Here is a 16775-nt window from a genome sequence, read left to right as displayed (position 1 = left end):
GGGATTGGGATGTCATGCACAGTATTTACTGTAAATGCTCAGTTAGCTCTCTAAATATTACTTGTAATTTCAAATATGGGATCACAGGACAGTGATGTCATACCTGATCCAATCACATTTTATTTTTATACCACATTGAAGATTTCCATTTCACAAATTCTTGAAGTAATTTTAAAACTTGATGTGCTACCTGACTGTGTTTATGTGCCTAGAAAATGAACCTTGAAATCATTCCAAATATGGATTCCTTGGTTATTTGGAAGGAACCTTGCATCAACAGCTATAAAAAGGGAGAGCTACAGACTCTCTGCTGGAATCCCAAACACTGCTCCTTAAGATGCGGCATTATTTAATTTTATTTTTTTTTCAATACACAAGCTGTCCTTACCACTATGTGGTTTGCCTACCATAACACTGGAACAGCTTTTTGATTTATTATTTATGCTGAAGTCTACTATGATTTGGTTTATTTTCCTTTTTTTTTCAGCATGACTTTGCTTTGGTGTTTATCACAGCTGGAAGAGAGTAGGAAGGGGGAAATCCGCCCACTGTACTGAGCATGCCACAGAGAGTTTGTTCTCTTTCCAGGGATTGTACTGGGAGCTCCATAGTGCCAGGATACAGGACAGAGTGTTTTTTGTAGGTCACAAAGAAGAATGTTCTATTGATTGATAAATTCTAATAGGGTTGGTCTTTTCTGTTGTTTTGTCATGTGCAACAAAAGCAGGAAGAATGTGTATTTTCTATGTAGAAATGATGTTGTTTAAGATGAAAGTTGGGAACAGTAGGGTTTAATAGTGCTATAAAAAAGTGGAATGACTATAGTTGGTTCTGATATGCCACTTTCTTGAAATGGAGTGATTTATTATCAAATGTTCATCATGTTGAGACCATATAGGTTGGTTGCAAAGATTTCATCCTCTTGTTTTTATGCTTTTTTTTTAAATGACAGTAGTATTTCAGGGTAAAACAACAGCCAAAATACGCAAAGTAATTACTTTTATTGTTTGAACTTTTTTCATCAGTTTGCACTTGCAAATAACTGTCTGCCAAATAAACTAGTGGCAAGTACAGTTCCCTGAGTTAATAAACTGGTAATTGAAGCTTCCAAATAGCAATTGGCTGTTTTAATCTTGATCAAGCAGTTAATGAATTGTTACCAAGTAGATGTGCACTTTCTATGATTTGAATTTCTTTTCCTGCCACCTTCCTAAACAACACTTGTGGGGAAAGTATTATTTTTATTTGATTTTGATAGTAGCCAGGAGTGCCTGACTTGGCAGTCTGTACTGGGGACCTGATCTTAATATTCAGGATACAGTGTGAGTACAAATGGAAGAGACATAAAGAGAAAGGAATAAATGGAAATCTAGGTTCATTGTTGTCAGATTTGGAGGTTTGAAAAGAGATCAAAACCAAACAGACCTAAAATTTGTTGCAACCTTGAAGGTGAATATAACATGAGGAAATGTGAGGAAGAAATGTGAGCTAGTGGAAATACTGGGTGGAGGCTGATGTGCTTGGATAGGAGAAAAGTGATTTTTAGCAGCTGTTTAAAACAGGTTCTTGTACTCAGTATGAGGCTTCACTGGGAGAGTGTGATGTTCTGAATGAGAGACTAGGTACTACAAGCAAGAAAAAAAGATCTAATGATTTGAACAGGGTAAGAAGGGCATGCTGTTGAAATGGAGAGAAAGCTTAAAAAAATTGCATGAAAAAAATCCCATCACCAAAACCCCGAAGCAATTGATTTGTAGAGGGAATACTAAGATATTTGAGGGGAACATGTTTTGTTCTTTGAAATACCATACCACTAGAGCTGCAGTGATATCCCTGTACAGAAGAAACTTCTGTGTAATTCTGGAAGGGAATAGTTAGTTCTCAGGAATCTGCCAAGGGCACAACTCAAAATTACAGTGCATGAACACTGTTCTGATTCAGTAGCTGTTCCCTATTGTCTTCACCCATCAATTTATTCTTATGTCAGCCTAGTTTTGCATGCTTGATTAAAAAGTCACATGTGAATGTATATCAAGTTTGATTTGTTTCATCACTATGGTAAGTTACACACTGCAGAAGTCAGTTTACCACAAATAAATGGAATACTTCTTTCCTAGGGAGGAAGTTGATTCCAAACAGTATTAAAGATAATTGGGAGCAGATCTTGCAAACTATGGGGGGGTTTTCCACAGTTATTGCAACTGTCAGATCTTTAAAAGAATTCCCAAGAATGCATGTCAATCCCATGAATTACGCAAAAGAATACTTGCTATCTTTATTCTCTAAACCAGGTGAAAAAAACTTAGTCTATGATCATGAATATGAATTTTAGTGTTCTGTAACGTCTTCAAGGTTTCTTGAGAAGCTGTGTGATAAATGTACCTTGTCTAAAAACTTAGGTTGTTTTCCTTTATTTGATTCTTATCAATATACACCTAGAAAGTTCATACTGATCCCGACACCCACGCTTCCCAAAGTGGAGCACATTTTGGAAGCCCACTGACTCTGCAGGGCTTTGTTCTGATGTGTCAGAGGCCCAGCTGTGTAGCAGTAGAAAGCCTTTAACTAAAAAACTATGAAAAACCCTTCTGAATAGTAAAAAATTGATTGAGATGGTTAAGGATGTTCCAGGTCTGGACCCATCAGAGAGCAAGCTGGTGAAAGATAATGATGTAATTGGAGTTGATCTTAGTATTTGGGGAAGAACTATATGCAAGTAGGTGGACTTTGCAAATTTATTGGTCTTAAAGAACACATGCAGTTGTTAATTTTATTCTCTGCTACCCTGTCCAGACTTCTGAAGAGCTGTAGGGAAGGAGATGTGAAGGGAGATGGGCTTCTTTTCCATACAGACCTCTCACAGGAATGCAGTGTAACCGGATCACAGACTTCCTATCTGAAAAATCCTTCTCACACTGTTCTGTCTTAGCTTGTAGGCTGACTGACATGCCAAGAAGATGTCCTCAGTGTAGGAATCAAAGTACTACTATTAATATAATATTAGTAGTTCTTAGATTTTATGTTAAGCTAATTCTTTTTTTTTTTTGGTCTGCATCCTTGATGTTAGTTACTGAAAACAGGTAAAACAGAAGAAACTTTGCATTTTCATGGGTCTTTTAGCAGTGTCCATTCGTATTGTTGCCACTATTAGGGACATACTCATTTGTGTAGGAATGTAGCCATTGAAAGAGATCATCAGTGTACTCTGGTGGGATTTCCACCATCTTCAGTTTCAGAAGAAGCTGAAGAAGTTTTTGGAGGAGAACGAAGTTTGAATGTTTCATATATAAAGCTCTCATGTTCCATAAAGCCTTGGAAGGAAGGTGCTGTGAGAATTCCTCAGGCAGAATCAGGAGTGCTTTCCTAGTCTGCACCCAGCTGGCTTTCATACCTGTGTACGGAACCAATGTTTGAGCAATTAACAGTATCGCTCACAGGCAAGACCTTAAATTAAGGAGGGAGAACTGACTTAGATAATGTAAAGTGATGAAATTGCAGGAAATGCCACACCTGTCCATCTAAGGTTGAGAGACAAGAAAGACTTGTTCTGAAGAGGAGCAAAGAACCTCTCTTTAAAAAGAAAGGGCGATTAAACCAAACAACCCCATGTCCCACCCCTCTATACCCCAACCAAACCCTGCTGACTGAAACCTAAGGAAAACCAAACTCTCCTGTGTTCAAAATGCTTTTGACTCCATTTGAATTGCTTCTGGGACTTCCTACAGGCACTGGGTTCCAATGTGCTCTAAACTGCACTGTGCAATGACAGAATAAGATTTGATCTTTATTAGATTAAAATGCACAATTACTCACTGGTTTTAAGATTTTCTTTCTCTTGTAATCTAAATAAGACTATATACCATTGTGTGCTATGTCATTACAAATCTGAGGAGGCATTCTTCCATGTAATATTTGGATCTGTTACATTTTGATTTTTGCATTCTTCACAGAATTGACATTGCTTAATTATTTTTTGTTCTGTGGCAAGTATGCTGTTTCTTTAAAGGTGGAAGTTTAAAAGAAGAGTTTCAGTTTCCTTGTTTGCTGCTTCTTTTACCTAGTTGAGAGCTTGCATTGTTTCTCATCCCTCAGGAGTGCAAAGTCATTTCAAGGCTCTCAGTGAAGCAAACCAGGTCTTGCCCATCAGCTCACAGCAGTGAGGTTGTGGACCAGTTGCCAGACAAATGTCTCAGATCTATGAAGTGAGGTTGAACAAACACATTTTTTAATGTTGTGAATATTTTGAAGTGCTCTTAAATGATTTAATATAAAATGTGAAGTGGAATGGAGTTATGTTTCACTGCCTTTTTTTTTGAGGGTCACTGAAATGAGAAAATTCACTAATGAAACATGAAACTCGCTCTTTTTCAGAGTGACAGAAATGGTGATCAAGTTCAAGTGCAGAGACTTTGTCATTCTTTCTGTTTTATGTATGTATATATAAAAGATAACTGAGGGGGGTATTGTCTGTGGTTCATGAAGTATGATGCTGCCTCACAGCTTTCTCTTCATTACCCTTTTCTCATGATTCTGTGATACTCTAATAAAGGCAATAGTAGATGAGCTGTTGGCTTCAGCACATTGGGCTGTTATCCATGAATGAGGACCTTGAGGACCACCAAAATAAAAGTTGCAGTACAGAGATAAGGCATATTTCATCTATTTTAGATTATGTCAACACTATAAATTGTACCATTCCTATGGGCAGAAATGGCTGGGGCATGGAGGTTGGGTTTCTGCCTGTGCAGTGACAGTCGTGCTCTGCACTTTTTCCAGCTTCATCAAAAGACAAGATTGTATCATTTGGCAAACCTCCCAGTTTACCTTCTCATTTCCTGATAAGAAACAAGTGAAAATAGTTAAAGGAGAGAGAGATTTAGATTATTACCATTTAATGTACATCGTAAGTATGTTGGGGAGAAGGTTTCCATAGTTAAAGGAAGAAGTGCTATGTGAATTGTGAATTACTGCAGATTAGTATAGATTTGAAAGAAAATCAAACAGGCAAACTAGTTTGATTTTCTCCTCATTTTAATAAGTTTAGAAGCCAGAAAGGCAGACTGGTGCACAATTAAAGGTGATCCCTTTTTCCTCTCTTGCATTGAATTGAGCTTTTCCACAGTCTTTAGAGAAATTGTGAGGAAAGTTTTATAGGAAAGGACAAGCAGAATTTTGAGATTGACACTGATGAAGATGGTTGCTTGTCATATGAAATGAGGTAGAAAGTAGAGCACAGTGGTAATGGAGAGTTGTCTTGTATTAAAATAAGGACTAGAAGTTTGTTACTTAGACTGAGGATCTTGCATACAGAATCATGTTCTTGTTTTTGTAGGAAGGGCACAGTGAAAGTTAACTGTTGAGATGATGTTTTGGGTATTTCACACACATGTGCGCACAAGCACACAAAGTAAATGTGGGTGTTCAATCAGTTGGGAATATGTACAGAACTTCCATGCATATAACCAATACTTCAGACAATAATGTGTCTTTTTAGAACTACTCATCCTTGCAAATGGTTGTTACCCAGGTGATGTGTGAGTTACAGTTATGAAAATGAAGCTTTCTGGCAGCAAGTGAACAGCTGGCTATACATAGGAACTGCCATTCCTATTCACATCATGCCTTTTCTCTCCTGTATGCTGATACAAAAATCATCTAATTCTTACTCACTTGGACTTAGGAAAGATAAATTTCTTTAAGTGTGCAAGTATCAAGTCGTGGCTGTTTAAGGGACAGAGATGTTTGCAAAGAGATGCTTAAAAGAGGGAGCAAGGTGGCATGGGTAAGCTGGAAGTGAGAAAGTTTAATTGAGAAATGGGAATCAAAACTGTGGAGTTTTGGTATTCACTGTATTTGCTTCAGGAGTCAGATTTGAAAGAAAAATAGATCCAAGGGGATTGATATGGAGGGAAATTTCATCCTAAACTCCTAATCCTCCCATGTATATGTGAGTGGAAAAGAAGAAATACACAAAGGTGCATAGAATTTCAAAAGAGGAACTTTTAGGATTTTCTCTTGTAGTCTGTGTACTGTACAAGTATCTGTGTGTTGCAGGGTCCAAACAAGTTGAATGTTTGCTGTTTGATTTCAGATAAATTGAGTCATATTTTGAAAAACACGATAACTATCATTTTGGTTTTTTACTAGGGTATATTCAACCAGTTTCAGTGTAGCAGTGAGAAGGTACTGCCTTCTGATGCCCTGCGCACTGCTCTTGCAAAGACGTTTCAGGATGAGCAACGCTTCCAGCTGGGCATCATGGATGATGCTGCTGAATGTTTTGTGAGTATAACTGCAAGATGGTTTGACAGGCAGAGATATGGCCCACCACTACCCAATCTTCCCTGATTTTTTTTCCCCTCAATTTCTTCTTTTCCCAAATAGCAACAGACCTTGCATGTCTGGCCTGGAAAAGTGCATGGAGAGGTCCCCAAACTAATAATTTGGAAATGGTAATATCATCGGTAACTGTTTTTACAGTTTCTTTTGCATAAGTACTGCTTCCCCTCTCTACTGTGCATTAAAAGTGAATTATGAGAAAATTACTCTAAAAAAAAGATCTAGGATTCTAGTTCTAAGGATCACCTTGAAAGGGGGAAGGGACATTTTGTTTTCCAGTTACTCTGAAATTGTGGTTTCACAGGAAAACTTTTCAAGGGAAATTATACCATGTCACAGCTGTTTTGCCAAATTATTAATCTTGACCTGTTTATTGCAGGCCTATAAACCAGCCAGGCAGTTAGTGGGGTTAGGGTTCTGCTTGGAAGAGTTACCAAGAGATTTCTGGCACCCACAGATTAATATTGGCAACAGCAAGAGGAGAGAAGGTCTTGGGACAAGAACTCCTGGGAACTTTAAAACAGATGTAGTTGTATGAATTAATATCTAGGAAATGTTCAGTCCTTTTGTTTCATACAGAATTTAGTCTGCCTCTTCATTTGTTAGTTCCCCCCCTTTTTGATAGAATGTAGCTGATGTGGCATATTTCAGAGCTCTCATGGAATGTAGAAGTTGATTTGTTTTGTATTGATGAGAAGTTAGTGTCAATCCAGTGCTTTTTAAAACTGCATAGGTACTCTGTTACATTTGGTCATATCCATGGATGCTTGAGAACTGGACAGAAAAATCAGCAGCAGAGTCTTCAGCAGTGCTAGTAAACAAAATTAATGGTTACCTGATCCAGCATTTCAAATCAGAAGTGGAGGGCATTTCCTTTTTTTATCCAAGAAATACCAACTTCTTTGTTTTTGAAGCAACTTTTACAAATTTGCATGAGCCTTCTGTCTGTAACATTATTGTGTCTGGCATGCTTTTGTGGTTTATGTCTTAACTTTTGTCTGCAATTGAAATTATCTAATACATTTTTTCCTTTTTTCCTTTGGCTAGGAAAACCTGTTAATGCGAATTCACTTCCACATTGCAGATGAGACAAAGGAAGATATTTGCACTGCACCACATTGTGTTTCCCACCAGAAGTTTGCAATGACTTTATTTGAGCAGGTGAGGTAACATTATGTGCTTAATACCAAAGGCCAGTTCTCAAGTTTTATATTTTCATTCCCAAAACATGCATTGCCACAATAAGGAAATGTACAGGCAGAAGTGTTACAGTGGGAATACCTGTTTTATCTTGTCAATGTATTATATTTTCTTTCTTTTTAGTGTGTTTGTACCAGTTGTGGTGCCACCTCTGACCCATTACCTTTCATCCAGATGGTACATTATATTTCCACAACCTCACTCTGGTGAGTAGAGTTTTTCACAGAGAACTTCCCTCCCCTCTTTTTTTTCCCCTGCCTTTTTTTTTCTTTTTTTCCCCCCCCCATACTAGTGTTGCAGTTGGATCTTTATGATCTTTATTGATCAAATGTCTAGAACATGGTTTGTTCAAAGTTGGCAGAGGTTTGATAACTGTGATAAAGAATATGAGGATTTAGTGAAGCAGAAGATGGCAGTTTAAGCATGGATCAGTACATCTGCTTGTTTATCATTCTGAATCTTGACAACTGTAGTAGCAAGGACTCATGTACATTTTGAAAGACTTTAATGTGTGAGCAAGTGATTTAAGAAGACAGATAAGAAAAAACAAAAAAAAAAAATTCATTGAAAAGGACTTTTGGACATCTACTCCATCCTCCTGTTTAAAGCAGGGCTAACTTCAGAGCTAAATCAACTGCTCGGAGTTGTATGTAGCTGAGTTTTGAAAGTGCTTAAAGGACAAAAATTCTGTGACATCTCTGGGCTGCCTGTTCCACTTGTGAACTGGAGGGTTTTTTTCCTCCATCGTGGTGACCAGGGCAGTTCTCGGATAACTAGGGGAAGATACAGAATGAGAAACTCTCACTGGAGGTCAGACATGGTTTGCCCTTGATAAATCTGCCTTGACTGCTCTGACTTGCCTTATCCTGCACATGCATGGGGTTGATTTCCAAGGAGATTGATTTGGTCTGTCATGGCTCCAGGTGGTGGAGTGAGACTGACCAGCCCGTAGTGCCTCAAATCCTCTTTTCTTTGACGTGTATATATAGCTCTTGTTTAATCTAGTTATGGGGAAACAGCCCTGGTCACTGTGACCTTTCATCAAAGGCGGTACACAGAGCATGAGCACTAGGTCTGTAGCAGATTGAGCTAATGCTGGAGAAGTCTTTGAGTAGATGGCTGCTCACTTAAAAGCTTTTAAAATCTGATTGAGGCAGGAATCTTTTATTTGTTTCTGTCTTGAAATTTTTATTTGCATTAGAACTTCTCTTTTTTTTATGTCCAGCATAAACATGTGAGTTATGTAGTTAGAGCCTGAAAAAATTGTCATGAAAACTGCTAGTTGCTCTTCGCATGCAAACCTTTTAAAAGGCACTTTACAAACTGTGTAGCAAGAGTACTGTAAAGCATCCCCCTTGTGGTTTCTGCCTGCTGTTCCATCAAGCTGTAGATTTTCATTGGTTTTCAGCAGACACTGTATATCAGAATATTATTTATTATAAAAAGGGGAAAATAGTTATGTAAATGGTATTCAATATTTTTTAGGAAATATCACAATAGATCTTAAGTCATGCATTATTTTAGAAATGCCAATATGTACTAATATATTTATTTACCTCTGAAAGCATTTTAAACTTGAACATGCTTTAAGCTCTAGTACTCTCTTGTACATATTTTCATCTTCCTTGCAACTTGGACAGTGAAATAAATTTGGTACTGTGCTATTTTTTGTTTGTAATATTCAGAATGCTCCTTTCTGTACTACTTTAGTATAATTGTGCTTATTGAAGGGGGTGTGTTTTGAAGCAGATATTTCATTTTGAAACCAAGTACTTATCAAAATGCTTAACTTTTCTTTTAAGATACAAATTTTAAGCCAAACAATCTATTTCTATTTTGAGTTTTACTTGTTTTCTTTATGCAGTTTTTTTGTGGACAATATAGTAATTCACAATTAATTATGTAGTTTTTTTCTGTACCACAATGTTAAATATGAAAAATCTTGTGTATTTTAAGTTTCTTAACTTAAAAGAAAAATTAGGTGAAAAGGTGAAATGTATGCTAGATTAGTGTGGGTTTGTGTTTTTATTTTATTGTTAAACTTTTGTTTTCCATACCTTGTCTATACTGAAGCAATCAAGCTATTTGTATGCTGGAGAGGCGGGAGAAACCAACTCCAGATATGTTTGGAGAGCTCCTGCAGAATGCCAGCACAATGGGGGACCTGCGAAACTGTCCAGTGAGTAGCCTTACTTTTCTTTGGGTGTGCATTCAGCATTTCACAATTACTCAATGAAGGAAGGGAAACCTTAGAGATTATGGGTGCTTCTTTGACTAGCCACAAGTATTAAAAACAGGAATAGATGCTTATTTTTTATGTGAAATGTTTCAAGTGTTAGATTTCTAAAGTAAGACTTCGGTATCTTGTTCTGCCTTTTAATAAATATGCAAAAACAGTGATCATCAAACTTATTTTACATATTGATTAATAAGTAGGGCAGGAAACAGCTGCAGAGTTGCTGGTTCATGTAATGCTACTGTTAGGTGCATTAGCTTTAACCAGGAGGGTTTGTGTACCTGGGGCCAGTGTAAGTACACCCATTTTATACCTGGCTTCCCTCTCTATAACTCTGAAACCTTCAGTAAAAAGTTCAGTAAAATACTTCAGTCTCCACTGAAATATATACTTTTTAATATTGGCAAATAGTGGCTTACTTATATAAGTAAAAGAAATTAAGATACTTTATTTTCATTTAAAAGATGCATATGAGTCCAGCTATTTAATAACCAAAGAATGTGAAATTTAATAGAAATACATTCTTGGTCAGGTCAAACTGCTATTTGTGAAATAATCATGTGGATAAAATTGCATATCAGCATTTGCTGCCCCTTTCTTTTTATACTCAAAAAAATTTTCTATTGAGGTTTAGTTGAGTGTGGCCTCAAAGTTATGCAAAGGAAGCTTTTTATCAGGATGCAGTGTTCCTGCTCTCATGCTGAAAACACTGAAGCAAAGACAATTTGAGAGTAAGATAGGTTGGGAGGTAATAAACAGAATTGCTTGTACTTTAAATGACCCTTTCAAAATATGTGTGAATAAAGTCATCTTAATATTAAAACCTCATATCTACATTTAAGCATCAGAGTCCTCTTACAGTTTCTCCTGCTTTTATAATTTTTCGTTTTTGTCTCTCCCTGATGGTTGGGACTGAAGTTCTGGTTAAATTTTCTAGATTGCTGTGAGGAAGAGACACTTTGCGATCTCTTCCCTGGTTTTAGTGTCAGAAATCATTATATCCAATTGTGAAACTGGACTCTAGACATAAGAAACAATTCTTGGTATGAAAATGTTGGGTTTTTTTCCTGCACTCCTGTAGGGGTACCTTTGTGATGTGCCTCAGGGAAAAAATGAATGTTGCAAATGGACTTTGTCGTAGTTTTTGTCGTGTCCTCCCCACTCTGTTGCATCATTGACACCCCCCTCCCCTGCAAAATGCACTGGTACTTATTTAAAACGTAAAAAAGGGGAAGAAAAATCAAAACGGGCAATAAATATTGTAGAACTCCTATGAGTTACTAAAACACCTCTTATTCTCCTTATTTTCCAGCAGTTGTTCTCATATTTATACAAATAGTGACCTAACTATACTGTCTGAGATGGAATGTTTGAGGTGCCATGTAGAAACACTCAAATTTAAAAGCAAAGCAGGACTTCTGCTTTTTCAGCAAAGCAGAAAACTTTTCTGACACTGTCATATAAGGCATTGGTCTCTGTACATAAAATTTTTAATCTGGAATTCTGATCAAAAGTGACCTTTCCATCCAATTCCTAAGAATTACTGTCCCAGAGTTACTGGGATCTTTTCATGTAAGTTTGCTTGTCTTTTTTTAAATAAGCTTTTTTTGTGCTCTATGTTTTAATCATTATCAATAGCAGGAGGAAGAATTGGCAGTGTTCACTTTAAGCTTGAGAAGGCAGAATAGTCCTGATAGCACATCTCATCTATTCTATAAGAAGCTCCTACCTTGGCACTGAGCATATCTGCTATGTTTCACCACCTCCCCTTTGGAGGCTTTACTTCTGAGACTTAGATTTGTTAGTGCCTTACCCTAACAATATAATAAGCACAGAATTATATTCAGTGTCTTGCTTTATTTATATGCTCAGAGTAACTGCGGGGAGAAGATCCGTATTCGTCGTGTGCTGATGAATTCGCCACAAATCATCACCATTGGCTTGGTTTGGGACTCAGACCACTCTGATCTGGCTGAGGATGTGATTCACAGTCTGGGAACATGCCTTAAACTGGGAGATGTGAGTTTTTTGAATGTTGTCAGTACTTACAAAGTCAGTCTTTTTCATGGTAGTCTACAGTATAAAAAATGGAGAAAAATATACAGTCACCACCTTTACCTTTTTGCTGTCCATAAAAAGAGGAATAGAGGGCAGAACCAAGGATCTGACCTGTCTCTGAAAGCCTTAGAAAAAGCAGTGAACTGTATATTCTTGAGTTTCTGAAATGTCTGAGACTTCAGAAATACTTCTACGTGAAAGAAAATTCTGAATCAGAGTTGTCCTATTTCTATGAAAATACATATGTGCTCTTTCATTTTAAAGAACAGAAGTTTATTTATTTTGAAGACAAAATTTAGTTTAGTGGTCTTTGGGGTTGTTTGGTTGTTTTTCTTCTATCATTAGCTCCTCTTTTTGGTGGTCATAACACTGAAGAGCTATTTGTGACTGAGCAGTCTCTAAGAGGTGGCTTGCACAGTGTGATTGAATGATAGACTGAATTAAATAGGATCCAGATGTTTGTCCCCTGGAGGATTCACTTACTCTACATTAACTGATGCTTTAGAGCTGAATTATCGGTATACCAAACTATAGCTTTGTCTTCTTGTAGCATTGAGATACTACAAAAATAGTTAATATATATAACAATAGAAATAATAATAGAAAATAATAGAAAATAGTTAATATATATACACGTTAAAAAAAATGCATTGTCCAGTTCACAGTGTACCAGAATCAGTGTGAGCCGATGGAAATGTGGTTATGAAAGAGTGCGGTCTTTGTGTAGTAAAGCAGTAATGCATTAAACATGAGACTTTGTGCATTTTAAATTAAAAAAATTAAATTAAATAGAAAACTTTTTCTGTGTCCTGAATTCTTTTGACCTACTGATATCTGCAGTTGATTTTTTTGTGTTACCATCATAAACTGGTCCATGCTAAATTCTGGATAGCCCTTGCTAAGGTCAGAATAAATGCCAGCTGTTCACTGGCCAGACCACTTTGTTTCTGCAAAAAGGAATGCATCTGTTAAACAGTATTTGATATAATCAGCAAGCATGACACAGAATACAAATTGTTGAAATAGAACGACATTCAAATTATGTAACAGGTATTTTATCATTGATGTAAATGTCTTCCTTCAAGTAGGCACATACTCCATGTCCAGCTCAATTTATGAGCATCTGGTGAGTTAGAATCCATTTCTGGTCTGTGTCTCTGGGTTTGCTTAAATATTGCATGATTACTTATTTATTGGTTTTTTTTGGCTGTGTTTTGAAGTAAAAGCCAGACACCTCTCTATAATACTTTTAGGTCTTTGAACATGACGCAGTATGTAAACTTCTGAGCACTTTATTAATTTCTCCTTCCGTTTCTCTTACATCCTTTCTTGAAGCTCTTCTTCAGAGTAACTGATGACAGAGCAAAACACTCAGAGTTGTATTTGGTGGGAATGATCTGTTACTATGGAAAACACTATTCAACCTTCTTCTTCCAAACTAAAATTCGCAAGTGGATGTACTTTGATGATGCTCATGTCAAAGAGGTGAGAAAAAAATGTTCAGGAAAATACTCTGTTGGAAATTTGATAGCTGCTTGTGTGTAAATCCGTATGTTTTCTACAGACTTTGAGAGGTTTTTTGCTGGTTTTCCACTCAGGATCCACAAATTTTTTACTCCTTTTTTCTCAGCAAAGTGAAGTATTTTCAAAAAAAAAAACATACCAGAAATCTCAAAAGCCCTATTCTTTAGTTCTGTTCTTTTGGCTTCCAGTCTTGTTTTTATGCTGTTGGAAAACGTACAGTTTGCTTGTGCATACAGCTAACACCCCTCTCTTTCCCTTGCTGACAAGCAGTATAGCTATTTAGTGCCTCTTGTTGAACTCTGCTTGAGTGTCTACATGCCAGTCTTCCCTAGAGCTTGCTGCCAACAACAGATTTTCCGCTCTTCTGTTAGTGCTTTTTATAACCTTTTCACCAAGCATGAGGTCCTTGACATTAAAGACACCAGTGCTGAGATCTTGGCATGACATTATAACCCATTAGATTGTTTGGCATTATTTCATACCACTCTCCTTTTTTCCTTCTAGTCATGGAATCACAAAGATAAGAGTGGAAAATTTTCTCCTGTAGTCATGCCAAACACAGTCTTAAGTGGGGTAAAAACTCTTAATTCATTTGTTCAGTGATACTTCTTAGCAGGAAAATTTGGCAGATTTTGGTACTGCATTGCTTTAGTAGAATACTCACATATGGAGCAAATTTGTTGGAGTAGATGTTCAGTGTATCAGGTGAAACCTGTATTAGTTCATGGGGAAGATTTGTGAGATTACTGTTACTATGTGAATTAATTGCCTGGCCTATCAGTGCTTGCAGAGGTTCTGTCACAGCAGAAGGATTCACACACTTGAAGTGTTTTAGCTTTGACTTGAATATACTGTCCTGGTATCTTTTATTGTTAATTTTATTCATTAACAAATTCTTCTGCTTTTTTGGTTGATACAAAGTGAGAACATCTCAGAGGATGAAAAATTTTTTATGGAAAAATATCTGAAAGGGGATGATTATTTTTGTAGCTGTATTTTTAGCAGGAATTGTAATCAATTTAGCTATAGGATGATAAATACCTGGATTTTAATTAGGTTGGTTCCAGAGCTTTCTTGCTGAGTCCAGGTCAGTGCTGGCTGTAGAGCTTGTCAGTGGAAAATCAAACTCTGAAAGAATTGTGATGGGGGGGCGGTGGAAAGAGAACTTATTCTAGAAAATTATGACAGAAAACCTTACTTGATTTTTTTTTTCGGTTTTTTTTCCGGTTGTCAATTCAGATTGGTCCAAAATGGAAAGATGTTGTGACAAAGTGCATTAAGGGTCACTATCAGCCTTTGCTGCTGCTCTATGCAGATCCAAGAGGAACCCCAGTGTCAACGCAAGATTTGCCACCTCAGGTGGATTTACAGCAATATAGCAGGACTTGCTATGACAGTGAAGATTCAGGTAAGCAATGTGGGTGCTGTGCCTTGTACCTTCATGCGTAAGTGCAGCATGTGAAATGTTTTCCTTCTTTGGAGTGTATTATTGTCAGCAGGGGTCCTTGTTGTTTGCTAAAGCTGATCAAGAATTCTGAAGAGGATTTTCAGTATTTCATCTGTGAACCTCAGTCTAAGATTGTTGATTGCTTGGATAGCAATCTTTTCCAAAAAAGTTTGGAGAAAGAAATTGGGAGATAGGGGAAGTGAAGGACCTGGTGTGGTGTGGATGTAGAGAGGAACACTAACTGATGACTTCAATAACTGAAGTTTCTGACTTCGAAAGATCTAAACCATCCTTAAATAGAACATTTACTGCAAGACTTGTTCTCACCAAAAATGCAAAGTGCCCTCAAAGTCAGTGTTTGCAGTTAAACATAAGAATTACTTCCTTCTCTATTATATTTTTTTCTTCTTTAATTTCTCCACTGAGAAATGAGTATGAAACTAATATCCTGTGTAAGGAGTTATATATATACATACACATATAAATCACATATGTAAAATAGCCAACAGTCTTCAAACTGTTTCACTTACTGAAAGTGCAGGGAGGAGATTGCCCTTTTCACCTCCTCTAATGAGTTCAAGTATTACTCTACTGAAACTGAATCATGATGCTTCATACTTTTCAGTAGGGGATCGATGCTGGCTTCTTGAGAAAGAGCAGGTTACTTTGTTTTAGATCAAAGTAATTCAGTACAAAGTTTATACCAGATAAGCTTTTGATTTGTAATAGATGAAACCTGTTAATTATTATAACACGATGTTCTTGTTACCCATATTAATATTTCATACTTAATTTTTTTTTTTAATTTCCCCAATGAAATGTTTCATATTGTTGAAAATGAACAAAAATTTTAGTATGTACTAATGTGTACTTTCGGTCCACATGTAGTTTAATTTTGTATGTTAAAAAGATTTGATAAACTTGGACTTGCCAAAGAGGAAGAAAGAAACAAATTTTCAGAAGGAATGACACTGTCTCCCTACTTCCAAAGGAGCAGACTTTTCCCATAATTTCTGGTGTTCTTGAATCTGAGTGGGTATCTTTGGTATTCAGTTTTTCTGTTAACATCTGTATAGTTGTCCCTGATCTCTTGTCTTAGCCTTTCTTGACTTTTATAATAGCTGAAAAAGATTGAAATTTGACATTGCTTCCTTGACATTTCTTTCTTACCTAGGGAGAGAACCTTCCATCTCGAGTGATACCCGGACAGATTCCTCTACAGACAGCTATGCTTATAAACAGGCACACCATGAGTCTGTGGTCAGTCACTTCTCCTCTGACTCTCAGGGGACAGTCATCTACAATGTGGAGAATGATGCAGCTTCACAAAGCAGCAGAGACACAGGTAGCAGATACCATTACATCTGTGTATGATCATTGTCATTAGATAAGATGACTGCAGTGGATTCCAGTCTATATATACACACAATCTTTAACAGAATAGTGAACAGGATTTAATATATTGGATTTTTGATTTGTAATGAACTGTTGTCATTCACCAACAAAAACAGATTGAAAAGTCTTGGCTTCTGTAGACCTGTGTCTGGCCAGACAAGCATTTACCAATTTGTTTTTCTGTTATCCACAATACTGCCTGCTCTGTTATATAATTCTGTGAGCTGAGTCTGCACAGTCCTGTTGTAGGGTTTGGTAAGTGTTGTGTATGCTACTTACTCAATTTCAGGAGTTGCAGCTATCCCAAAAAGGCGTTTTCATCACCAGGGTCCCTCATACTTGGAAACTAAGGACTTTCTGTGCAAGTGAGTGTGGGTAGTATTTATGCACCAGTGAGAAGCATAAGACAGTTACTTGCCTGTGCCATGGAAGCAAGTTAAGGTGGAATATCCAGTGAGAAGACAGTCTGTATGTGTGTTCCTTTGGGCAGCTGAACAGTCTGCCTGAACACTCTTTAGTTGAAAAGAGGTTAACTGGAAGTCTAAAGACTTCATCTCCTCAATTATTCATGGACAG

General features: G+C 37.0%; 1 protein-coding gene across 25 annotated transcripts in view; it reads left to right on the top strand.

The window, feature by feature from the left end:
• USP54 (ubiquitin specific peptidase 54) overlaps window positions 1–16775 on the top strand; it is a 93282-nt gene that overhangs the window by 53394 nt on the left and 23113 nt on the right. For all 25 annotated transcript variants that reach the window (XM_086901036.1, XM_086901053.1, XM_086901048.1 and 22 more), the window contains 8 exons: window positions 6148–6282; window positions 7387–7500; window positions 7663–7745; window positions 9613–9718; window positions 11648–11794; window positions 13169–13318; window positions 14597–14765; window positions 15979–16149. In XM_086901036.1, coding sequence (XP_086757162.1) covers window positions 6148–6282; window positions 7387–7500; window positions 7663–7745; window positions 9613–9718; window positions 11648–11794; window positions 13169–13318; window positions 14597–14765; window positions 15979–16149 — 1075 coding nt within the window. The remainder of the gene's footprint in view (window positions 1–6147; window positions 6283–7386; window positions 7501–7662; window positions 7746–9612; window positions 9719–11647; window positions 11795–13168; window positions 13319–14596; window positions 14766–15978; window positions 16150–16775) is intronic.

Source organism: Cyanistes caeruleus, chromosome 8, assembly GCF_971803275.1.
Source record: "Cyanistes caeruleus chromosome 8, bCyaCae1.hap1.1, whole genome shotgun sequence".
NCBI lineage: Eukaryota > Metazoa > Chordata > Aves > Passeriformes > Paridae > Cyanistes > Cyanistes caeruleus.
Note: the sequence above shows the minus strand (reverse complement) of the source record. Positions and strands in the feature narration are given on the sequence as shown.